This window comes from Macrosteles quadrilineatus, unplaced genomic scaffold (assembly GCF_028750875.1).
Source record: "Macrosteles quadrilineatus isolate MER2022 unplaced genomic scaffold, UCM_ALF_1.0 Scaffold_1__1_contigs__length_201487025, whole genome shotgun sequence".
Lineage (NCBI taxonomy): Eukaryota > Metazoa > Arthropoda > Insecta > Hemiptera > Cicadellidae > Macrosteles > Macrosteles quadrilineatus.
In genome coordinates this window covers 70,338,125-70,364,911 of record NW_026542594.1, presented here as the reverse complement: position 1 = coordinate 70,364,911, position 26,787 = coordinate 70,338,125, and the positions used below count along the sequence as shown (strand labels likewise).

Here is a 26,787-nt window from a genome sequence, read left to right as displayed (position 1 = left end):
GAAGCAACTGAGAACAGGAGGCTGCGTCGAAGGCTCCCTCAAGATCTATTGGATGAATGAAGCCTAAAGACGATTAAATTATTCTCTAAATTAATTATGTTACAGGGTGTCTCAGGTTTGAGCGAACCCACAATGTTATTATAGTTAATTTCTTATTAATTTGGTTAACACTTCTGTGTATAATGTCTACATTGAACCAGAAATAAATGCTGAAAAAAAAAATTGTAAGCTGTAACATGTGTTCATAATAAGCCATCTACCCACAGCATACTAGCACATTACAAAATACAGTGCAAAAGGAAAAAATCACTTGCTACTATTGAGCAAAGATTATACTGAAGATTACTTATACTGAAGATTACTCGATACATTGTAGTAAAGGCTAGCCGTGCGGAGTGTGGGATCTGTTTATGACGATTACATTAAGGTATCTGCAATCATAAAATGCTATGGGAAGGGAAGGAAACAGGTCCTTGACTACTACGTCTGCGATGTAGGAAGTGGTGAAAGAAGTAGTAAAGGCGAGCAATCTGGAGTGTGCGAACTATTTATGACGATTAGATTAAGGTATCTGCAATCCTAAAATGCTATGGGAAGGGAGGGAAACAGGCCCGCAACGTAGGATGTGGTGAAGTAAAGTATTAAAGGCAAGTAGTCCGAAGTGTGCAAACTGTTTATGACCATTATATTAAGGTATTTGCAGTGCTAAAATGCTATGGGAAGGGAGGGAAACAGGTCTGCGATGTAGGAAGTGGTGAAGGAAGTAGTAAAGGCGAGCAGTCCGGAGTGTGGGAACTGTTAATGACGAATAGATTAAGGAATCTGCAATCCTAAAATGCCGTAGGAAGGGAGGGAAACAAGCCTGCGACGTAGGAAGAGGTGAAGGAAGTAGTAAAGGCGAGCAGTGTGGAGTGTGGGAACTGGAAACCGATTGTAGCAGTTAGATTAATGTATCTGCGATATTGAAATGCTATGAGAAGGGATGGAAACATGTCCACGACATAGGAAATGGTGAAAGAAGTAGTAAAGGCTAGCAGTGCAGAGTGAGGGAACTGTCTATGGCAATTACATTAATGTATCTGCAATCCTAAAATGCTATGGAAAGGGAGGGAAACAGGTCCACGACGTAGGGAGTGGTAAAGGAAGTAGTAAAGGCGAGTAGTGTGGAGTTTGGGAATGGAATGGAGTGTGGGGAATGTTTGTGGCAATTAGATTAATGTATCTATAAAATACTAAAATGCTGTGGAAAGAGATGAAAACAGGTCCACGAGGTAGGAAGTGGCGTAGGAAGTAGTAAAGTTTAGAATCGCAGAGTCTGGGAACCGTCTGTGTCAGTTAGATTAATGTATCTTCAATTCTAAAATGCTATGAGAAGGGAAGGAAAAGGGGTCCACGACGTAGGAAGTGGTGAAGGAAGTAGTAAAGGCTGGCATCGCAGAGTGGAGAACCGTTTGTGGCAGTTAGATTAATGTATCTGTAATACTTAAATGCTATGAGAAGGGAAGGAAACAGGTCCATGACGTAGAAATGGTGAAGGAAGTAGTAAGGCTAGCAGTGCATAGTGAGAGAATTGTCTATGACTATTACATTAATGTATCTGCAATCCTAAAATGCTATTGGAAGGGAGGGAAACAGGTCCATGACGTAGGGAGTGGTGAAGGAAGTATTAAAGGCGAGCAGTGTGGAGTTTGGGAATGGTTTAATGTATCTGCAGTACTAAGACTGCTTTCATAGTAAACTAATGATTTCCTCCTAGCAAAGCTCGGTCCCAAGGTACTATAAAAGAAATCCACTATTATTACCTCACCAAAAATCTGGATATATTGTGGAACATGTCACGACTTTTAAAAACCGACAGTACCAGCATGGCAGATATTGTCAACTTCTCCACTAAGGCGAACACTAGGTGTACCATCAGTAGTATTTCTGCCAATGATAGACGTGAGTCCAACAAATGAAACTTGTATCCTCTCAACCCTACTGTTTGTTGCTGATCATGCTAAAAAATACAACCAAACATCTGTTCTGACTTTCGATCAACCTTGTTCCACATAAGGCTTTGAGTATTATTTGTAATGAAACAGAGACAAGTATTTTGAGGAAAACTGTCTTAAGGTTAGGTGGGCTCCATACAATAATGAGTTTCCTTGGATGTATTGGATTTGTAATGAGTGGTACAGGACTGGATGAAATATTAGAGGTTATATACTCAGTAAATGCTGTTAAGCATTTGCTTGCTGGAAAACTGTTTCAAGCAGAGCTATCCCTGGCCATTTGATTGTTTCATCGGTCCAGCATACAATTATATCAAAGAAGGCGTTAGGTAGTGTCGAGGAAAACAATGACCTAATAGAAGTCTGTCTGTCTGTTTGTCTTTGCCAAAATGTCATTTTACGCCGCGTACTCCTAGAAGACTAGATTACCGGCCGATCAAGGTTCAAATCATTTTCTGTATTTACTGGGTTGGTGAGAGTGTCTTTGGCTATAAAAACATGGCCTCGCTTCTTTGAAAACAAAGTAACGAACCATCAAAAACACAATTTCGTTTGATTTTTATCAAATTTTCTCTCAATATTTACTATTACATTTGATGAAATAATGATCAGCTGATTGAAATAGTTCTCACATCTAGCTGTCACTGATATGTTTACACTAAATACTGTTTACAAATACCGCAACCATTTCCGATCAAGTTTAGTAAGCACATCCAAACCAAGTGAGATTAAAAATGTTGTGCCTTACTTAACCGGTTTAATTAATCGCAAGTGCAACGATTGTTCTTGAGTTTTGATAACCGGGGAAAGACCGTGTTGTATAGTGCTGGGAAACTTAAATTATTTTTATCATTGTCACCAATAGCTTACAAAAAAGGTTTCCACTCATTGACGGCACTTCAAGAACAGTTGTGTAAAGTGCAAAGTAAAATCACAACTGCAGTGGGTGATCGTGGATGTAGCTGTGATCTTGGAAGATCTTTATGATTTCGCTGTGATTGTAACAGAGGTTTAACTTACAGATGTAGCTAAACTCGCTTTTCAAATGTGTCACTTGTGGTTTCTACTTACTTACATTTCCACAACTATATCGGTACTTTTCCTACTTAGGAAGTAAAACTACAAACGTCAAAAATCCCAGATTTGCGCGTTTTTGTCACATTTCCTGCGAATGTTTGCTAGTTTAGAGATTACCCAATCTTTTAAATAAGAAACCTTTGTTTGGATAAAGGTGGTTTTTTCAAACTGTCATTAATATGTTAATATTAAACGTTGCTTACAAATAATCCTATTAATGGGAAATAACTTTGATTTTCAAAAACTTAAAAAAATCCAAAACCAAGAGGGAGATTAAAAACTTTGGTAGGTACTGATGCCAAATCAAGTGAAAGATTTTTTGAGCAAACCATGATGAATTTTAAAGCTTTACGTTGTCAACGTATCAATATTTTGTGGCCTGTGTATTTATTTATTTATATATTTGCCAACGGATTAACACCTATAATACAGTTTGATTAGGACAGTTTGAATTGGTCGTAAGTACTATATATCTTTTCTTAACTGTAAGTGTAAACATTGGTTTTTGGTGCTGGTACTTTTCCTTAGAACCCGTGGTAGCAGTAAGAATAATTATTACGTACAAACACATCACTATTTACAACTTTGTTATCATTAGTGCTGCACCTCATTTCTTATTAAATTTAATTGATGTCTTACTGTATAATTTTTGCATTTTCTGTCTGGACTCCAAAATGTTAGTTTATGCTATGAAAATGATAAAACATTAATGAAAGATTTGTTTAGCAAACCATCATGAATTTTTAAAGCTTTAAGTTGTTCACGTACCTATAATCCTTCGCAAATACAATATCTGACAGTTTCAAGCCAAAATGAATGCTTCGCAATTAAATGTCATCCGATCGTGTTAGTCCATATTTTATATCTAATGATAAAAGGAATTGCTTTACAGATCTAAGAGGCATAGCCCTAGGGTAGGCCTGTAATTGAAAGTTACTTTTCACACTGGTTAAATGCATTCCTATAAGTTTACAGTAATAGTTTTGCCAGACTATCTGGAAAAATGCATATTAAATATGCAAACCAACTCCTGTCCAAGATTCCCGTATGTAGAACGGGCACACAGCTAGTTAATCATATATATAAAACAATTAATTATAATTACATTACTAACCTAATGGTAACTAAAAAATCTATATTCAAATACCAGTATCCTTTCAAACCCCCAGAAAAACAATTCAACCACTTTGATGCCTAAACAGAATCATATTATATACTGTACTATCATATACAGTGTGTAAATTAAGTCTTGAAACAAATCTGTATTTTTTAAACGGATATAGATAGAAATATTCTGTTTGTGGCGTTGATTGTAATTATTCCGTAATTTTTTAGATCAAAAATATTTTTTAACCCTCATAACAGGGTAGGGGGTAAGGGGTGACTTATTTTTTTCAAACAGCAACCCCTATTGAGTGACCCCTCATTTTGAAGGGCTTGTCAAAAGAAAAACAATGACGTAAACCCGAGGTAGATATTTCACCTCCAGCCTAAATGGCAGGGAGGTATTCCAAAATTTGATTTGATTGTGAAAAAGCACCCATTTTGGCTAGGGGTGAGATATCTACCTCGGGTTTGCGTCATTGTTGTTTTTTTTTTGACAAACCCTTTTCAAACTCAATAGGGGTTGCTATTTGAAAAAATAAGTCCTTCCCTACCACCTACCCTGTTAGGAGGGTTAAAAAAATATTTTTGATGTACAAAATTGCGGAATCTTTGTAAACAATTATTGCCACAAACAGAATATTTCTATGTACTTCGGTTTTAAAAATACAGATTTGTTTCAAGACTTAAGTTACACACTGTATATTTTAAGTACTCTTTGACCACTTGAAAACTATTTGTATCAACAATCACATATAGCTCAGAGGTAAGGTCAGAGACTCATAAGGCGAAAGTATCGTATCAGGATCAAGGTCTGGTCAAAAAATTGTTGTTCTAGTTTTTTTTTTCAAAATTTGTTTTTATGAACTATTTAATCAATTTACTCAACTAATAATTATGCTTTTCATACAAAATCTTTACTATTTTGTGTTTTATGTTTAGGTCCCATGGGATGGTTGGCCTTCGTTAAAAATTTGTTGGTTGACCAACCGTAAGAATTAGTGCCAAAACATACCAACCACATCACAAAACATGGTTCTGGCCAGCCATGGACAGAAACGTTGGTCCAGCAATTCTTTTTTTTACTTGGGTCCAGGACCTATTTTAACTACGGTATTCTTTTCAGGGAGATTTAGCAGAATGTTTCAAGTCACGTGCACTATCAAGCCTAGACGATTTCTTCACACGAGACTCATATGAACTTAGTGAGCACAGTCGAGTGGTTCGCATGCCTGGCACTCAACTGCGACGTTTGGTCCAGGAGCCATTTGAGTACTCGAATGAGGCACGAGAAACTGACTCTGAATGGGACCAATTCGCCAAATTTATAATGAGGAAGGTAAGAACCAAAACAATGAAACATCTACTCTTATTCTGCAACTAAAAACTTGCAATGGAAATTGTTCATACAATATTGATGGAGAACTTTATAACTTTCCTTTATAACTTGGGAACGTTTTGTCGTAGGGATACGTTGTGATGAGACAAGAAAATATACACAAAACTCCATATGGTAGTGGTCAAACTCAAAATGGCCAAAAATTGAGATATATTTTGTATTGGGAGCAACGATATGATCTAATCAATTATCTACTAGTCTTGATAATTTGATTTTAATAACATGAAATATAAAACTATAATTGAAGAATATTAATTTTAGTATTTACTGTTGTGTGAATAAAGTCAACTACTAATAGATACTATGATGCAGTGTAGTATAACAATGTTGTAGAATATTATCCTCTCTTTTCTAAAAAAAAGGCTAAAATTTATGGGGATCAATATTAACTTTTATATATGATCACAAACTATTCAGTAAAAAACTAGTTTAAAATAAGATACATATTTGGTGTCAATAGGCAAGAAAGTCGATGACCAAATGAACATTTAACTTAAACAATAACCTTATGATACAATGTACAGGTAGAACGGTTCATCAAATCTTCAGCTATTGAAGTGAGCATTCCTGATGAGATTTTAGCTGAAGGCAGGTATGCTCCAAGATTCATTGATGAAATATCTGAGGAAATCAACATATTGGAGAACAAAAGTGACAATATTCTGTGTAAGTGAACTATTTATAAACTATACAATGCTACTCAATCAAGATTTCAAAAAGTTACCTCTTTCGTACTTTTTGGGAGCTCAAGCAAAAAAAAAGTACAGTAGTCTCTTGGTAATTCTAAATTGGTGGGTCAAGCAAATCAATTTGAATCATCAAGAGGTTAATAACTATGGTTAAACTTAACACGTTCGCTGCTGACCACTAAATACCGGGACTGCGCCAGAAGCTGAATTAACGCTTGCCGCTGCGTAACATTGCTGCTGATACACTGAATTACAGTAAAAACAACAGTAGCAGCACCGTCCTTAGGGTGGAGCCAATGGAGCGGCCGCCCCAGGCCTGGAAAGTATTTGGTTAGGCGGGCGAGGCCTTACTATCGCTAAAATAAGTTAAAGTTTGGAATAAAAAATAATAAAATAAGGGCAGACAGATACTTTTGCCTAAAATATATCTGATTTATTATGAATTATTTCAGTTATTGTATTGATTTAATAAAAACCTATGAACAAAATTTAAAACACAAAAGTATACGAAACATCGTTTAACAGCGTCGGCGGCGGGATGGGAGAAGCTGAGTCTCGCGGCAACCGCCCCGGTGAGTGTGAGTGAGTAAATCGTACTTTAATATGCTTACTCTGGCGGGCCAACACCACGCAGCACCATGGCACCACCGTACATGGGCGCCCGCAGGATTTGGAACAGGGGGGTGCAATATATAGGTCGAACGAACATCAGGGGGGTCTAGGGCCTTCCCCGGTAAAATTTCTGAAAATATAGTGTTTTAAAATGTATTTTTACACTATTTTGTAATACATAGAACCAACCAAAACAAAATAGTATATTGTGCATTAAGGAGGGTAAGTCATAGTTTTTTATGCCAACATTAAAAATGAACCAAACAATTAAAGAAAGTATAAAAGATTGGTACATCTGTGAGTCAACTAGTTATTTAATTAACATCAATTTAAAACTTTTTTTAGACATGACCATTATGAACGTACTTTTATAAATTCCTTAAAACCCAAGTGATTACAGAACATTATGGGTATTAAATTTATTTCTTTTTTTTAGCCAGGGGGGGCAAATGCGCCCCCAAGCACCCCCCGGTGGGCGCCCATGACCACTGACGAACCTGGCATATGTTGTGGGAAGGTAGGGGGGTGATTATGTCACGTGATCGCCTTCCTACCTCCTCCCACCTGACAGCCAGTGTAAACAAACGCACCTGAACCAAACCTATTTTAGTGTCATTAGTTTAGTGGCATATTTCTTATATTAATAATAATTGTGAGTTCCGAGTTTTATTTATGTGTTAGTGTCTTTCTGTCTGTTAAAAACTCATTGACAATTATAGGTAATATTTTTTATACCTTTGTAACGCCCTTCACAGACCAACTGCCGAAAACACAATAAACCTAAATTGACAAAAAGTAAATAAGCAAGATAAGTTAGCCTATGAGCATTTACAAATTGACGGGACGACAATCCACAGTGAAGTGTTCATTTTTTTATAAATGATTGTAAAGAACTTTGTGGGCAATATTTATGATATCTACTTTGGAATTGGAACAATGATATGTGCAATTAGCAATAATATTCACACCCATTTTCAGAGTGTAAAAGATTCATTTTTTCGTCAAAGTGCTTAAAATGACAACTTTGCAAGAATAATTTTACAAAAATTTCCAGGGGAGGACCCCCCTTTCCACTGGGGGGGACCCCGCCAGATCCCCCGGTTGGAATTATTAAACAGGTCCTCGCAATTATTTATTGCCCCAGGCCTCGCATTTTATAAAGAAGGCTCTGAACAGATAGTTGAGTGAAAATTTAAAAACGTACGTTTTCATGTCCCTGGCCTTTTACTTCGTAGATACTGGATTTGTAGTTTATTATTATGTGTTTTAATATTTTTTGGGACGGGGGCAACACGTTACACACATTTATTTGGTTTTAAATAGGTTCTAGGTATTTTTTTCGTATTTTTAAAGTCTCAAAATTCACGACCATGACGTGTCCCTAGGGTACATTTTCCAACTTTCACGCTGTTTTTAGACTAATTATTCATGCCGAAATATATAAAGCCATATTTTTATGTCATCAATGGTTATTAAACTTACAAAAAAGGAGCATATTATAATTTTATTGTCATTGCAAACTGACTACCATGACAAAATAAGTCTGTCCCTTGATTTGGCGTCACGACCATTTGGGAAAAATTTTCAACTTTGGAGCCCGACAGTGGCAAGCCTGGCGTCGATGGAGTCAGTTGGTTTGAGAGACTAGTTCGGGGTGTACGTCAGGATTGTAGTGCCGGTCGTTTCGAGTTGAAAGGAGGAATTACAAGATTAATAAAGGAAAGATTGTGTTTTTTGTAATTTTGGTGTGTCCATGACCGTACGTAGTCATTCGATGAAGTAGACATGGTGTTAATTTTTGTTTATAAGATATTTCAATTGCTAGATTAACCTAGAAGTCCACTTTGTATCCTCGAACATGAGGTGCAGGGCTACCGCCAGAACAGAGCCAAATAACACGTAATTTCACGACCAAAGTTTCACGACCATCGCGGGTTTTTTCACGACCAATCCAGCCTTATGGATTATAGTGTGTTTGGTCGTGACAATAACTTTAATATAATTGTGAATTGAACAGTTTAGTTCAATTGAAACACATATTTTTATTATAACTAACAGTATAATTGAAGGATTGCCTAGAAAGATTTAAATTATCCCAGACAATTCACGACCGTACCGCTTGTCCCTGACCATCACGTTTATGATTTCTATCATAACAATTTCAAAAATTAAAATATCGTCATATTTCAATGTTTTATACACAAAAGAAGCACACCTCTATACAAACATAACGATTTTTCGGGTCTCAGGTAAGTTGTTTCGTAGTTATACAAACTTAAAAAGATTTTATTGGCTTTATTTCAATTTTTTGAGTTTTTTTATTTTTTTCTGGAAAGACCAAATATACTAAAAGCTTAGTGACCTTTTTATTGTATAATGGTCAGTACCTGGGGACCGAGCTTTGCTCGGGAAATCATTAGTATTTACTCTGAGAAAATATTTGTTCAATGTCATCTATCAAAAACATAATTGTTTATCAGTCTGTTATAATAGTAATATTGTAGTTGACTTTGTTTTTTAAGCAAAATTGATGATTCTCATGTAAATTAATATAGTAATTTATTCCATCTTTAAACAATAAAATATTGTGATTTATTTTTCAAAAAAATAAAAACATCCTAATTTGGCTACATTGTAGTTGAGTATAGACAACATGGCATGCTATAATATTGCAATTTAAGTTCTAAGGATTTCCACACAAGAACTGTAAGCATCTCAATTCACTTTTCCAAATAGTTTTCTTAAACAAACAAAGAAAAATATCACAGTAGTTACAATTAATATTACAGACTGAGGCTGCATTTATTGTAAAAACATGAAAACTACAAATTGTTTATACGATTGTTTTTTATAGACTGAAACAAATAACATAACAAACACATAAGAATTCAAATTAGTCAGTTTTAAACCAATTTTAAACTATAAAAATGTAATGGTGATAAGCATTCAACTGTGGTAAAATAGGATATAATACAATTACATATTTTACCTCTGCTCTAGATTCTAATTTGACTATATTCTTCAGATTATCGACAATTAAGTCAACAAACTATTAATCCAAGCTAAATAATTTCAAGTAAGGTAAGCTAGTTATTATGGTACAAATTTAAATATTAATTACATAGACCAAAATGAACTAACATTTTCAATATTGTTCATCTGAATATTTCCATCCAAACAACGTTTTTAGTTAATTTTCTGTCTCTAGATGGCAAAACAACTTTTAAAGAGTTTCTTGTTCGTACTCTGGAGAAAGCTACATAGAGCATCCCATGCATGAATACGGGGTTGTTTAACACAACACCAACAGACTGAAAGGTTTGGCCTTGAGACTTATGGATGGTCATAGCAAAAGCTGGTCGAACTGGAAACTGATGTCTTTGCAGCGAACATCCGAGTTGACACTTGCTCGAATCCAGAGTGACTCTTGGAATGTGGACATCTCGACCAGAATGACTGCCAGTAATTATTTTAGCCTTAATAATGTTCGGACACAACTCCGTGACAATCAGTCTTGTGCCATTGCATAAACCCTCCGTCACGTCTAGGTTTCTGAGTAACATTATAACGACGTTGTTTTTTAGTCGGAGTTCATGAGGTGGTAAATCTGATATTTCAATTGAGTTTAAAAACTCAGTTGGGAATTTGAGAGCTCCATCAGGTTCATCTTTTACTGAATCAAAACTTTTATAAATTGTTTCTTGTCCAGGGATAATTTGGATGATCTCGTTATTGATATTATCAACATCTCTATTTAAAGGTGCAAGGATGGCTCTATCTCTCATAGCATTGTAATCTCTGTTGGCTAGGCAATCGCCATATATTTGTTCAACAATATTTCCATTTGAAATAATGTCATCGGGAATATTTATTTCACAGTCATTGTTGGTGGGCAAATCTCCATTTCCAAGTTGAAGGAGATATCCAGCAAATGCACTTTCATCGAGATTGACTCTCATGTTTTGATGAAGAGAGAAGAGCTTGAAAAACTTCCAAATACTGCAACGTTTTACAGAAAGGTCGATCAGCTCAGATCGATTTGCTCTAGGCTGGACTGGAAGGCATTGGCGGAAGTCTCCTCCTAGGATCATAGTTTTTCCTCCAAAAGGCAAGTTTCTGTTTCCTAAGCTTCGCAGGAGTCCGTCAATACAACTTAGGCCATATTTTGGTAGCATTGGTGCTTCGTCCATCATAAATACGTCTACTTCTGCCAGTTCTTGGGCCTTCTGAGTGCCTGGCTGAATTGATGATTTAGAATCGCTAGTCAATGGAACTTTTAGACCAAAAGTCCTATGGGTAGTACGTCCTTCAGGTAGCAAGATTGATGCAATGCCGGTATATGCCATGCATTTTACATTAAGATTTTTTCCAAGAATTAGATGGTAGAGGGTATTGTACACGTATGTCTTCCCTGTACCTCCTGGTCCATCGAGGAAAAAACACTTGGGGATGCAACTCATCGGGTCTTCTATTGCTTCCATAACAGCATCAACAAAGTCTTTTTGTTCGTTATTCAAATTGCTATATTGTCTGCGACCAATGGCTTCTAATTCGCTGACATTGTGGGTTTCTTCATTTCCCTCGTCTTGAAAATTCTGAATGTCATCCATACCATAGTTTTCCACCCAAAATTGGAAGTTTCGGCCTGAAATAAATAATTATTTTGAGTTCACTTTTTACAAAATCATAAGTATTAAAACATGTAGTATAATTTATTTTAGTCTAATGCTTTCTCTTATTTTAATTTGTTATAATATTCATTGCATATTTTTTATTTTTATTTTGCTTCACACTTATATTTAATAAAATTTGAACAATTATACACTCTAATTTTACAATTATCATAAATGACATTAAAAAATATAAACGTTTCACAATGTTAATAAAGTTTATGGTCAAGTAATCTACTAATGAGTTACAGTAACAAATGCTAAATATTTAATTTAATAATAAGTTAGCATTTTCAATTCTGTACATAATTAGTATGGGTTAGTTTATCATATTTTAGAACTTATGTGAAGCCTAAGTCAAGTGCGCTTCCAATGTTAGAATTGAAATTTAAGCCATAGAATCAGTTGATCAAAAGTAATTGTATGTTATTGTTATTGATACTATGAGAAAGAATTACCTTCAGTATTCAGCTTATGGGCAATAATACGGTAAGCCTTCATGAGTGTTGTGATCATTTACTGCATGACTTATATTAGAAGATTCATTACAATAGGGAATGTAGTGAAATTGCACGTGAAATAATAGTTAAGTTGAAATAAATTTAGCAGAAATCTACTACCCAATAAATATAAAAGGAGGTGTATAAGTTAAAGCTAATTAAAGATTATTCCATCCTCTCATTAATTTAACTACCGCACTCGACATTGACAGAAATTGGTTTTTCAGTTATAGTATAATATGCTCAATGGTATAATCTGAATGTTAATTTCCTTTGCTCTGTATACACACATTGTTATTTCCTTTTGGTCTGTGTAAACATATGCTACAAATAGCATGGGCAAGCTGAGGTGCCCGTGGGTACAGAACGTCATGTTATGTCTTAAAATGTAAACAAAATGACAACAATGGCGGAATGTTTTCTCATAAGGCCCATGTTAAATTTTCAAAAGTTTGCACTCATATTATGGCGAAAATAGATTTTTCCTGGCTATACCACTGGTCTAGAACTTATTTTTGGCACAGAACTTAGTTATTCCGTAAATATAAACGATTTTGTTAGGGCCGATTCCCAGATCGAGTGGACAAGTATTCAAACTTTACTCGTATTATATATAGGATAGTAAGGACTGTATTAGATCATCTTTGATCATTATTTTGAAATGACTTTTAAAGACATTAAAATAATTGAATATTGATATGGTATTATGTATGATATGTTGAAGTAATTCACTAAAGATTGATATTTAACTTTGGTAGACCAATAGACAACATTCATTGACCATCGGCATGGCTAACCTACTCGCTGTCAGTTTAAGAGAAAGATATTATCATTTAAAATAAAATATAAATAAATATATTATACATTTTGAAGGGGTATCCACTCAAAATAAACTTAATTTAAGTTTTGTAATAAGTAATATTTATAAGTTGATTATTACCTTCTGTAGCTTCAGTATTTAGCTTGTAAGCTATGATTCTATATGCTCTGTTGTAAGAATCTTCTAGAGGGGTTCCAGAAATCTCTGCTTCTCTAAGAAAATCTTCTGCCAACTCGTCCTTAAACATATCCCAGAGACGTTTAGGGTTTTCTGGTGATCCGAGAATCAAGATTTGACAAAAGAGTGTCCTCATGACACTGGGCATCTTTGACAAAGCGGATTCCCGCAGCCCATCAATCCATTGCTGGTCATCATATGTAAGGCCTTTTGCTAGGCATGCTTGTTTATAAGTGGAATAGGCAGTCCCATTTACAAATTTAAGGTCTTCAAAACTTTTGGCATCTTTGGTATGGAAGAGGAGCATTCTTAAGTGATAAAGTTCAGGTTGGGCCACCAAGTTCACAGTGTGGATCCTTCCAATCGTTTTTGAGCTTCGCTGTCGTACCACCCATTCACTTGTTTTGCCTAACCATTTGTACTTTTCTGGCATCTGCCAGTAGAAGTAGTAGATTACTTCATTCCCATTCTCTTCTTCTATGTGAAGTTTAGAGTTGTGTTTAAAGTACGCCTCTAAGGTGGACCCTTTCAGGCCAGTGTCCGCGACATCTTCTTGTGTCTGTTCAATGTTTCCCATACGGTACTGACCTTCTAGATGGATGTCCAAACGTTGCACCGAATGGCTTTTCCTTTGGATTTCATTTCCAGCCAGCCTCCAACATGCTTCAGGGGGCGAAATATAACGTGCCTCAACAAATGTTTCTGCTTCATTATACATTATTCGGGCCACATTTTCAACAATTTTTACATTTGCGCAGTCATGCCCTTTATAAATGTATTTATAGAGGTACTTAACGGCTCTAACACTACCAACATACTCGATATTTATGTGGCACATGTATTTCTTCAGTAAATAGCCATTGTATGGAGCAACATGTCTATTGTCCCGTGTAACTTTTTGTCCATCACTGTTTTTGCGGTACACCGCATGGACGTGAGAAAATTCTGGGTTATTTGGATCCAGTTGTGGGTCATACCGTCTTTTGTAATTCGGTTTTTTGTTGTCAACAATTGACGTAAACTCTTGATGAGCTTTGGGGAATCCAAAGCGGCATTTAGCTGATCCACCCTTATTCTCCATACATGACGCAGACGGATTAAGTTCGCCACATGGATTGTGAATCATCCATTTGAGGACCAACTCCCTTAGAACTGGGTCATCATTAGGAATTTCTGCCGAAATGAAAGTGTCTACTTCCTCTGGAGACCGGAGTTTGTCTTCATTTGCCATGATGACAAGAAGATGTAGGTGGGGTAATCCTCGTTTTTGGAATTCTATAGTGTAAACAAAAGCAGAAGACTTCCCAAAAATCTGTTTCTTACTGATATCTTCAACTATGCTGTCAAATTTCAATTTGGCTACCCTAGCCACAATGTCAGGTCTTTCTTGGGCGAACTGTTGTAGTTTAGAACCATCAGAGAGCTCAATACATGCAGCTTCTTTTAATTCTGGCCATGTTGGACTGCACGTTATTGTGATAAAAAAGTCTGGAGAGCCAAACCTTCGGACAATTGCCATAGCGTCTTCAAAGTGTTCAGTGAAATATCTCGTTGATCCGGGAAAAGATGATGGTAAAATCAGTTTTTCAGCAACTGTAGCATTTTTCTTTTCAGCCAATTCATTTAGAAAATGTGTTACTCCTGCATACTGATCAGCTTGAAGTTTCTTTTGGTTATTTTTGATCCACTGAATACGATCACGTTCAACACGGATGTATGTGTCCACGACGTACTGTTGAAACAGTCTACCACCAAAGTGGAGAGCATTAAATCCAATCGACCTTAGATCTAATCCCTCTAGCAATGGTTCAGGAGGAAGAGCCTTGGCTTGTTCTGGACGAAAGGCTAACCTGTATTGAGCCAACTCCATCCTCGTCATGTGTGCACGGCTTGCATAAGGCGTTTTAAGAGGAAGCCCTACAGTAAACCCAAAAGTTCCTTTTGGGTAGAGGAGAGGGTAGGTGAATGGTTCTACTCGGCTGTCAATGTTCTTGAGCGTTATTAACTGTTTTCCTCGCTCCTTAATAACCATCTCATTTTCCGGGATACTTTGGTCTGCATTTAATGTAATTACAGCAGCAACTTCATTATAAGTTGGTGAGTTGAATCGCCTGGGATCATCGCCTAAAAGTAAACATCGTAAATTAATGATATGAAAAACAAAAAAATCTTAACTTTAATCGTTATTTAGTTCTAAGAGAAAAATGACACAAATAAAAATATGTTTTTTACCCTAAAAACAAAAAATTTCATAATTTCTTTCCAAACCATTTTGTAGAGCTTAAAAAACAAATAATTTAATATATTGAAGCGTTATTGTGCGCCTAATGGTTACGGAGAAAATTCCAAAAAATTGTAAATTTAAAATTCCTATGTTATTCTTATGGAGAATAAGTCAACTGTTTTAGTTTGCTTGTTTATGAACATATTTTGATAAAATTTGTAAAATACATTCATTTTTTACTAAACTATTAACATTTTACCACAAAACATCTTTTTGCAGCAAACCTAAGTACGTTAAACTAATCTATTAAAATAGGGAATAAATGTGATACTTTTCAGGAGACATTTTAGTGTAAATCCAATCAGGCAAATGGAAATTCACTTAGTCTGCAGGTTTGCTGCGGCGGGGGTATTATTATTTTAACAGGCTGTTGTAGTTATTCTTACATGCAATATAGAAAGCTACGGAGAAGAGAAGAGAAAGGAAATAAAAAAGGCTACGGCGCACTTACTTATGCTTATATGGAAGTTTTCAGAGTTTAGTACTGAGATTGCAGCAAAACGTTAGTTGTGGCGACCCTTCAATTAAATTTCCCTTCAGAGTCATCATATTTATCGAGGAGTAACAAACACAAGACAACTTACTTGATAAGTTTGCATAAGTTTTATGTTTAGTTACTGTTTATTTTATATTTCTGATTTTATATTTTTGCAGCAACTACAAATAACATACAAAATAATTGTGATTAGAGAAAACAGTATTATTTTACCTGCACGTTCAGCAAACAGGAGGTGGACATGGGGTGGTTGGACACCAAGAGCTTCAGCACGTTGATTGTTTTCCTCAACTATCTCCCTCATCATCGTAAAAGCCTGTGAAAATGGGTTTTGACTTCTCATTATCTCCTCTAAAATCTGTATTAGTTCTTGATTGATGCCTTGATTCATTGGTTCATTCATACGTTCTGCAACGGCTGTTTCCGGATCAATGAAGTACATTTGGCCATATCTAGGTCTTTCCAAATCACCCTCACTGTTGCTGACTGGCTGAGCCGCCAAATTTAACTTGTGATACACTTGTCCACCAGCAGTAAATGTATAAATACCTTTACTATTGAAAGTCCTGTCATCAGCAACATTGAATGAAGAAAAAGCAAAACAGGCAGAGATATTTCGAATTTTATCGTGGAACTGTTTGGCTAGTCTGTGTTGTTTTGTGTACAGCAATGCCAATTCATTGGGAAACTCTGGCGCGGGTTGTTCAATGCGACCATGAAGGCAACAGTCACCAAATGAATTAGGGTGAATTCTGTTCTGCACTCTCTCTTTTAAAAAATGAACAGCACCACAATGAACACATGCGATGTCAAACATTCCCAAATTGCTGTACTCTACGAGGCTTGAGGCAGCGGCTTTATAGGATTGAAGTTGGTTACGCTCAGAATTCTGTCGTATTTCAGCTGTACGACGACGCTGTTCTCGCAGGCGTTGAGCACGCTCGTCTACCACTTCAGCATCCCTGCGGTTGGCATCTCTTTGCCTCTGTTCTTCAAGACGTCGAACACGCTCGTCATCGTCCTCGGCGGCTCTGCGGATAGCGGCTGCTTGCCGCAGTTCTTCAAGCCGTCGAACACGCTCGTCTTCTTCTTCGGCGGCTCTGCGGATAGCGGCTGCTTGCCGCAGTTCTTCAAGCCGTCGAACACGCTCGTCTTCTTCTTCGGCGGCTCTGCGGATAGCGGCTGCTTGCCGCAGTTCTTCAAGACGTCGAACATGCTCGTCTTCGTCCTCGGCGGCTCTGCGGATAGCGGCTGCTTGCCGCAGTTCTTCAAGCCGTCGAACACGCTCGTCTTCTTCTTCGGCGGCTCTGCGGATAGTGGCTGCTTGTCGGAGTTCTTCAAGGCGTCGTGCTCGCTTGTCCTTCTCCTCGGCAGCCCTGCGGTTGACGTCTCTTTGCCGCTGTTCTTCGAGGCGTCGTGCTCGCATGTCCTCCTCCTCGGCAGCCCTGCGGTTGACGTCTCTTTGCCGCTGTTCTTCAAGGCGTCGTGCTTGCTTGTCCTCCTCCTCGGCAGCCCTGCGGTTGACGTCTCTTTGCCGCTGTTCTTCGAGGCGTCGTGCTCGATTCTCCTCCTCCTCAGCAGCCCTGCGGTTGACGTCTCTTTGCCGCTGTTCTTCGAGACGTCGTGCTCGCTTGTCCTCCTCCTCGGCAGCCCTGCGGTTGACGTCTCTTTGCCGCTGTTCTTCGAGGCGTCGTGCTCGCTTGTCCTCCTCCTCGGCAGCCCTGCGGTTGGCGTCTCTTTGTCGCTGTTCCTCAAGGCGAGTGGCACGAGCCTGGCTGTCTTCTGACATTCTTCTTTGCTCAAAATAATTTACCTTTTCTTCCACCATAGATTGACTTATTTGAGCACTTACATCAGAAATTATCTCCAGAGCCCTTATCTTTGCACATCTAATGGGTTTGTTGGAAGTCATCAGCTGTACAAATAAAAAATCTGTATTAAGGTTGTGTTAATTTGTAATACTGCAACATTTGTATCCTAGTCTACTGAGAGTAAAAATTGAAGCATCACCTGGCCAATTTTAGAATATATTCCTATCTACACTTGTTGCGTTATACTTACTCTTGGCATACTCCAATACCAGAATAAGAATAATAATTTATCATAATGGAAAATAAAAATAAATGTATAACAACTTCAACAAACAATACCAGTAGGTCTATTTGTTTACTAGCAACAGTAAAGACTCATGAAAATATATGATGATCCTCTAACCTATATCCACCATTAATGGTTACTTTTTGCAAAAGTTATCTTTTCTATTCCGGTCTTTAGGTACATAAGGCATTTACACTGTCCAAAAATCGAGTAATGCAATTTTTAACCGCATACAATAACAATAATGACAGATTTTTTTGCGTGATTAGAATATTTTTTTAAATTTTCTGTTTGAACCAAACTCATACTTTTCTACAGTACATTAAATGTAATTTCAAATATGAATTAACCACAAAAAGAATGGTTCAACTTTTTAAAATTATTTAGCCTACTGTGGCAATGCGGTTTAGGTATAGTTACTCATACTCACATTTTCATCTGATTGATCTGGTAACATGCGCAGTCCATTTGTGACCTGAAATTTAAATATTTGTCTTTTATGCTTGTTGAAAGGTAATTTTAATTGTATCTAAGTGTAAGCTATTTTTCAAAGATCGTAAAATTGGTGACTGATTACTTACCTACTTTATTAGTTATTGGTATTATTAATTTATCACAAAATAATATTTATAAACTAAATAAATTAATACTTTTGAATAATTTTACATTAATAATACGGTTGAGATGATAATAAAGACTCACATTTTGTTCAGATTGAACTTCTAAGACACATACACCAGACCCCTCAGGTCCTTCAGGATCAGGTTCTTTTGCAGCCTGAAATAAAAAAAAAATGTTTGATCAAAGAAAGAAAATTTAAGCTCCTTTCTAAAGGTCGTAAAAAATGGTAACTAACCCTATAGCCTACCTCTTCCTCCACAATGCTACTTACTTACTTTCCGTGTCCGGAAATCAGACTTCGCTTTTCCAGAAATTAGCTACCAATATGGCTTTGTCATTCGCTTGTAAAAGGTAATCTAATGTGGTCTAGGCATGGACATCAGTACATGGCCGGGATCCTGAACAACACCACACGCACACAAGACGTTTTCTTCGTCTTGTAAGAGACCCATTTCTGCATGTTTGTCTTGCATTTTGGTACCTCGACCCTGATTCGGTCTTGAGTCTTCCACACCGTGTAATGAAGGCATCCACCAGGAGCCAGTTCCTCCCTGGCTGGTATGGGAGGGTTGGCCTCCCACCTTTCCATCCGATTGCTCTGAGAGTGATCCATCCAGAACTCGTGTCCGTGATATGAAGCTCTTTTTGGACCGAAGTAAGACTACACTACACTAAGATATTTGTGTGTAGGACAATGCTCAAGACGGTCTCCCCACCATGTCACATTCAACTTACAGCCTGCTTCTCTATTGTTTGGGTGAAAAAGGCACAAACTTTCTGCTTGAAACACTCTTGCTATTTCAATAGAACAAATTCCTGAATGATATTAGATTTTACAAATTTATAATTGGATGCTAGCTCATACAAAACCATTCTTATCTACAGGTTTTGAAGTATTGAAAACTTACCTTAAACTCCTCATGAGCTTGCCTAACTACTAAAATTTATTAGAGAAACTGACATCATTATATTTATTTAACCATAATGACCAGTAAATTGGACAAAAGTTAAGAATTCAAATTTTTTAATTAAACAAATAAGTTTATTCCTTAGTTATCCTACCTTTATAGAATTGTTCCATCCTAAACAAAATATAACTATTTCAATGTAATGATGTTCACAAAATTGTAAATTGTCATCTAACTTTTTAATGTACCTCACACAATGAGCTATAGAGAAATATAAAATAAGCAACTCTATTCCAATTTCTGTATTCGTGGTGTAAGCTAGTAATGACATATCACACGGATTTAATGTATGTAATTAAATTAGTAAAGGTATATATTTTATAACTTACCTGGTCTTCATCAGCTTTGTGACTTTTAAAGAAATTCCCCAACTTCTTCAAACTTCTATTTGGTGGTCGTCCTCTTTTCATGATTTCAGATTTTTTGTTGAGTACATTTCCATCTAGTAACGAATTTTTTGAGGCAAGATGTTTACAAACAAAACTCTATTGTTGATACGTTAATCACAAACATGTGACTTTTAACCACATGTGCATAATGCAAAATTTTTATTTCAGTATTAGTTTTGTAATTATTTATTTCAGTATAAGTTTTGCCATAATGCATAATGACATAATACAATCCAATCGGATTGAGTCGACTCTAGATTTTAAACAAAGTTGGCCACAATAAGAATAAAATATATTCGACTTTTTTTCGAGCTAGTGATGTAGTAATACACTTTTTACCCTTCTAGAGTTGAGATATATAGTTACCAAAGTATGTGCTTGCATAAAGCTCATACAATAATTGACATAGGCCTACCACTTTTCCATAATTTCATACTACATAAATATTTTACCCTTTTCTTAGGATTTAAGCATGGATAGAACATGATAAAACATAGTCCCTTAGTAGATTTCCCATCCTTATGGAACAGCTGAAGCCAATTTTATTGTTAGTTCCGCCCGGTTTTCTGTAGATGTCGTGTTTGGTTTACAATTTGTTTCTTGTTATTTCAGTAATTTAAACCCTAGTTTAACCAAATAAAACTATCTAATCATAAACAATAACTCGTCCATTAGCTATATAACCAAACAGTGAGACACAAATAATGAGAAACTAACCCTAAAATAATAGAAACAGATTGTAGACAAAAACGACATCTACAGAAAACCGGACAGAACTACCAATAAAATTGGCTTCAGCTGTTCCATAAGGATGGGGAATCTAACCGTAGCATTTGAGTATTTTAGATACATTAATCCAACTGCCGCAGACGCTTCCTACACTCCGCACTGCTAGCCTTTACTACAAACATTGTATCCAGTAATCTTCAGCATAATCTTTGCTTAATAGTAACAACTGATGTTTTTGCTTTTGTACTGTATTTTGTAATTTCTAGTATACTGTGGGTAGATGCCTTTATGAACACATGTTTTAACTTACAAGTCTTTTGTTTACTTTTTCCTTGTTATTTAATTCTTCCAACATGGTTACTTAGCAACCCATAAGACTAATGTTAAAAAAATGTGACTTTCAGTTTCATTTTTCTACGTAATTAGATTTTTGTTGGCAGTTGTAACTGTAGTAAACTCGTTTTTAGGCCAAAAATAATCTATTTACAACATTTGAAGAAAATCGTCGGAGCCGTTTTCGAGATCTTGGTGCAAGCAAGCAAGCAAGCAAGCAAGCATACATACATACATACATACAAGCAAACATTGCTCGTATTAGAGTATAGGATAAAAGTAAATTAGTTTATAGCAAAACATAGTTATAAAAATAATATTAACCATTTTTAATATTCATTTAAACGTCCGTTATGGTCGTGACAGGCTTTTGTGTTTTTCCACTAAAGATGCTCTTTTAAAAAATAACTACCAAAGATATTGCATTATCATGGACATTTTATGAAACTTCAAATGTTAATGAAATAAAAAAAATAATAAAAGTTTTGAAAAAAGGGGAAAAAAATTTGCAAAGTGCTTTTTCTGAAAACGTACGTTTTTAAATTTTCACTCAGTTATAAATTCTTAGGGTTACACGTTGATCCTTCTTTGAAGTGGGATGAGCATGTAAATTTTTTATCAAAAATTCTCCATAAAGGTCATTTTCTAATTCTAAACTTATCAAAAATCCTGGAGATAAACATTTTGAAAATGGTTTACTATGCATATATCTATTCAAACTTAACATATGGAGTGATATTTTGGGGCAACTCACAGTCTTCTCTAGCAATATTTAAGATTCAGAAAAGCATTGTCCGTGCTATGACAAATTCCCCCTATACTGCATCAGCCAAACCAATTTTCAGGAAACTAGATATTCTGCCTTTACCTTGCATTTTCATTCTACATACCCTTCTATTTGTCAAAGAAAATTTTCACAAATTCACTCTTTTAAAATCTACACATAACTATCCTACACGTAATTGTAATCTTTCTTTGCCGATACATCGAACAGCAGCTTTTGAAAAGACACCATTCTATACAGGCAGCCGATTATTTAATAAACTACCTTCTCATATTCGCAATGAATCTTCTGCCAAAGCATTTAAAAGAAAACTTGTTAACTATCTAAAGAGCCATATGTTTTATTCAGTAGAGGATTTCATTTTATATAGTAATAGTGGTTTGTAAAATGGTTCATGTGGAGAGTTTGTTTTCTCATTATGTTTAAGTTACATTAATTTAGTTTTTAACATTTTTGTATCATATTTTTGACATGTCATCTACCATTGAGGAAACTCCTCTGTATATGGTGTAATTTGTGACAATTTACATGAATAAATGAATAAATGAACAGTAGTTATACTGGATGGCATTGTTGTGCAATAAGACTGGTTTTGGACATAGTACTAAGTGATTCTGATAGATAGCAGCACTAGCCAGGTTGCAGTCGGTAAAGTAGTGTCACTATCTAGCAGGAAAGAGGTGGGACAAAGCCCTGTTCTAAACGACCCTGGTGGTGATTTTGGGAAACTATATTTTATTGGAAGAAAAGTACGTCCCCACCAGCTGCAAAGAAATATAATACACTCGTGACGAGCTGGCTGATCCATGGAAACGTTAAACAACAATGAACGGTGAAGTTCCGGAACGTTCCTAGCTCCTGGCGCCGTGGCCCGGCTGACGTTCCGGAATGTCCGTAGCAGCGAACGTGTTAATATTATTTCTTGGGTCATAGATGTGTGGTATACATTATTTAAATGGTGGTATTACTGTAGTACGGAATGGGTAAACCTACTAATTACGAAATAGTGGCATAGTTTGTTTGATCAAATTCAGTCATGGCCGGGCCAGTGACATTCTAGGTTGTAGTTGAAAAACTTTAAAAACCTTTATTTATTGGGTTACATGGTTGTACACATTTTTTATTTGCAGGTACCATTACTAAATAATACAAAATCTATATATTTAATACGCTAGGCATATTTTTGTCATAATTATTTTGGAGCGGTGGTGCTACCGATCACCATGTCCAAGGTGTCGTAATAAAGGTCTTAGCATGTAGTTTTGCCATCAAACAAAAAAACTTTGGAATTCCATCAGGGCTCTACCCCAGTGGCCTTCAAAGTTCCCATGTTATTCTTAGGGAGAAAATAATGTTTGTTTACATTTGAACAGATGAATACTTTGAAATTGACACTAATATTTGAAACAGCTGGTTATAAATACTAAAATTACTTGAAAAGATTGATGTTTTAGTGTTTTAAACCAGTTTTTATTTGCACAAAATCAAAAAATAACCAAAAAAACGTTCGACATAATGAAGCCTAAGACGTTGACTAGGACGGCCAATAGGAGGAGGCCGACGAACTTAAACTGGTAGACGTGAACTAAATACAAATAATACTATTGTCGTTGATAGCCGAATACAGCAAGCACCCTTCCGTGTTGGGTTTTAGTGTGCTCTCCAACAGCCGCCTAAAGATTTCACATTCAATTTAGGACTGTTGGATAATCGCTGCATAAGCTGTTGATTTTGGAAGACAAGGAGGCGGGTAGGATTACATCGGAAACAGAAGAGATGAGATATTAGATGAGTGGCAAATGGGTTGGGAGCAGAATGTTTTATGTTAACGTTTTAAAAATAAACGTTAGGATATATACCTAACATCAGAAAGAGACTGGAACAAGATTGGGAGATGGGCCATTATGAAACGCAGTTTGTCACAGGACATGGAAAATTTCAAGGCGAATTTGTGGAGATTTAACCTGGTGGAAGAGGAAATATGTAGATGTGGAGAAATAAAAACCACAAGTCATGTATTTATAAATTGTTCACTTCAAGAGATAAATAGGAGAGGAGAGAACAGGAATAAGTCTTGGATAAGAGGTCTAGAGATGAGAAAATAAAACATGATGACTGACAAGGAAACAATTGACACGTTTAGAAAAGTAGCTAGGGAAATAGGAAAAACCAGGGATACACACAGGCTTTTAAATAAAAATAAAAAATATATAAAAAACTAAGAAAGAAAAGGAATGAAAACCTGATTATGAAGAGCAGAGGTATGGTTAGAGTGAATTTCAATGATCCCTATCTCTCAGGACGGAATGGGGAAGGGAGTCGTGCTGTTATGCTTTTGGGCACATAATGTGTCTGGACGAGGATTGTAATATGTCATGTCATTTCATTCATTATTTAGTATTATGTTTTTTTAAATGTTAACTTTTGTTCATACACCTTTGTTAATAATCACTCCTCAGAAAGGCTGCCCTAATATTCATTTTCCTAATTTATATAATTTCATTGATATGTTCAATTAATCATTAATAATATTCATTCCATAGCCTATATTTTTTTTACAAAGCCCACAACCTAATTATTTATTAAATGCGTAAGAAAATTGCAATACATCAAAATTTTGTATAATATCATCTCAAAACTAGTCCTTAAGGAATCAAAATTTAAGAAGCAGTGAAAGTGATCCATGTGTTCAACAATGAATGATGTGAACATTGAAATGTAAAGAGAAGGAAGCCATTGAGAAGTTGAAATTGTTAGAAGAAGGAGTCAAAATTTTATCTAAATCAAATTCATCCATCAAGAAGACCATTTTATATAAAGTTATATCACAGTAGCCTAAACCTCAAGAGGACTCAACTCCATCATTGTTATCTTCAAAATTAAGTATAAGAGTGAAAATTTAAAAACGTACGTTTTCAGGAAAAGCACTTTGCAAATTTTTTCCCCCTTTTTTCAAAACTTTTATTATTATTTTTATTTTATTAACATTTGAAGTTTCATAAAATGTCCATGGTAACGCAATATCTTTGGTATTTTTTTAAAAAAGAGCATCTTTAGTGGAAAAACACAAAATCCTGTCACGACCATAACAGACGTTTAAATGAATATTAAAAATAGTTAATATTATTTTTATAACTATGTTTTGCTATAAACTAATTTACTTTTATGACCATTATACAATAAAAAGGTCACTGAGCTTTTGGTATATTTGGTCTTTCTAGAAAAAAATTAAAAAACTCAAAAAATTGAAAAAAAGCCAATAAAATCTTTTTAAGTTTTAATAACTCCGAAAAAACTTACCTGAGACCCGAAAAATCATTATGTTTGTATAGAGGTGTGCTTCTATTGTGTATAAAACATTGAAATATGACGATATTTTAATTTTTGAAATTTTTATGATAGAAATCATAAACGTGATGGTCAGGGACAAGCGGTACGGTCGTGAATTTTCTGAAATAATCTAAATCTTTCTAAACAATCCTTCAACTATACTGTTAGTTATAATAAAAATAAGTGTTTAAATTGAACTAAACTGTTCAAATTACAATTATATTAAAGTTATTGTCACGACCAAACACACTATAATCCATAAGGCTGGATTGGTCGTGAAAAAACCCGCGATGGTCGTGAAACTTTGGTCGTGAAATTACGTGTTATTTGGCTCTGTTCTGGCGGTAGCCCTGCACCTCATGTTTGAGGATACAAAGTGGACTTCTAGGTTAATCTAGCAATTGAAATATCTTATAAACAAAAATTAACACCATGTCTACTTCATCGAATGACTACGTACGGTCATGGACACACCAAAATTACAAAAAACACAATCTTTCCTTTATTAATCTTGTAATTCCTCCTTTCAACTCGAAACGACCAGCACTACAATCCTGACGTACACCCCGAACTAGTCTCTAAAACCAACTGACTCCATCGACGCCAGGCTTGCCACTGTCGTGCTCCAAAGTTGAAAATTTTTCCCAAATGGTCGTGATGCCAAATCGAGGGACAGACTTATTTTGTCATGGTAGTCAGTTTGCAATGACAATAAAATTATAATATGCTCCTTTTTTGTAAGTTTAATAACCATTGATGACATAAAAATATGGCTTTATATATTTCGGCTAGTTAATTGTTAATTAGTCTAAAAACAGCGTGAAAGTTGGAAAATGTACCCTAGGGACACGTCATGGTCGTGAATTTCGAGACTTTAAAATTACATAAAAAATACCTAGAACCTATTTAAAACCAAATAAATATGTGTAACATTTTGCTCCCGTCCCAAAAAATATTAAAACACATAATAATAAACTACAAATCCAGTATCTACGAAGTAAAAGGCCAGGGACATGAAAACGTACGTTTTTAAATTTTCACTCATAAACTTTCCTTTAAACTCTTTTAATTCAGTGCTAATTGGACCTCCCTTTGGACAACATCAAAATTAGATTTTTCATTGTTGGGATTTGTAAGTTTAACACCTTAATTAGGCATATTTGGACACTATTAAATTTATTAATAATTATTAGCCTTCAAGCCAGCACGACACCCTACCCTGAGATATATCACATCTAAATTATTTGAACCTTTAAGTTATTATTCAAATTTATCTTTTATTTAATTTTAATTTCAACCCCACACACCATTGTCAGTCCTTTCATTGTAACGTCAAGCCTTTTCTCATTGCATGTTTGTTCATTTGTTTAAATGAAACACCTTTTGTAATTCATATATCTTTGTCAACTTATTAACTTTAAACATTTATAGAATAGGCCTAGCCTAAATGAATATTATAAGGTGAGTTCACAGGATTGAAAGTGGCTGAAGGCTAAAAAGAAAGAAGATTTTCACGGAGAATTGGCCTGGCAAATAAGTCCCAGACTTAAGCCAGGGGTGGTGGTGGGAACGAGGAGTTTGCTACAAACATTTACTGACTTGGTTGAAATGGAATACAGTATTTACTATTTGAATTTGAGTTCGCGGAAATATTACAATGGAAAAAAGCGAGAGAGCCTGGATAAGTTGATATACTAAAAAGAAAACTGAATTA

General features: G+C 35.7%; 2 protein-coding genes across 4 annotated transcripts in view; one reads left to right on the top strand and one right to left on the bottom strand.

The window, feature by feature from the left end:
* Nucleotides 1–26,787, top strand: part of LOC128983549 (uncharacterized) — a 58,184-nt gene that overhangs the window by 18,547 nt on the left and 12,850 nt on the right. For all 3 annotated transcript variants that reach the window (XM_054402860.1, XM_054402859.1, XM_054402861.1), the window contains exons 3-4: nt 5,302–5,514; nt 6,099–6,240. In XM_054402860.1, coding sequence (XP_054258835.1) covers nt 5,302–5,514; nt 6,099–6,240 — 355 coding nt within the window. The remainder of the gene's footprint in view (nt 1–5,301; nt 5,515–6,098; nt 6,241–26,787) is intronic.
* LOC128983548 (ATP-dependent DNA helicase PIF1-like) lies at nt 10,011–19,868 on the bottom strand. Its single transcript, XM_054402858.1, has 2 exons — nt 19,838–19,868; nt 10,011–11,520 (listed from the first exon to the last, which is right to left on the bottom strand). The coding sequence occupies exon 2, from the start codon at nt 11,483–11,485 to the stop codon at nt 10,031–10,033; it is 1,455 nt and encodes a 484-aa protein (XP_054258833.1). The 5' UTR covers nt 11,486–11,520; nt 19,838–19,868; the 3' UTR covers nt 10,011–10,030.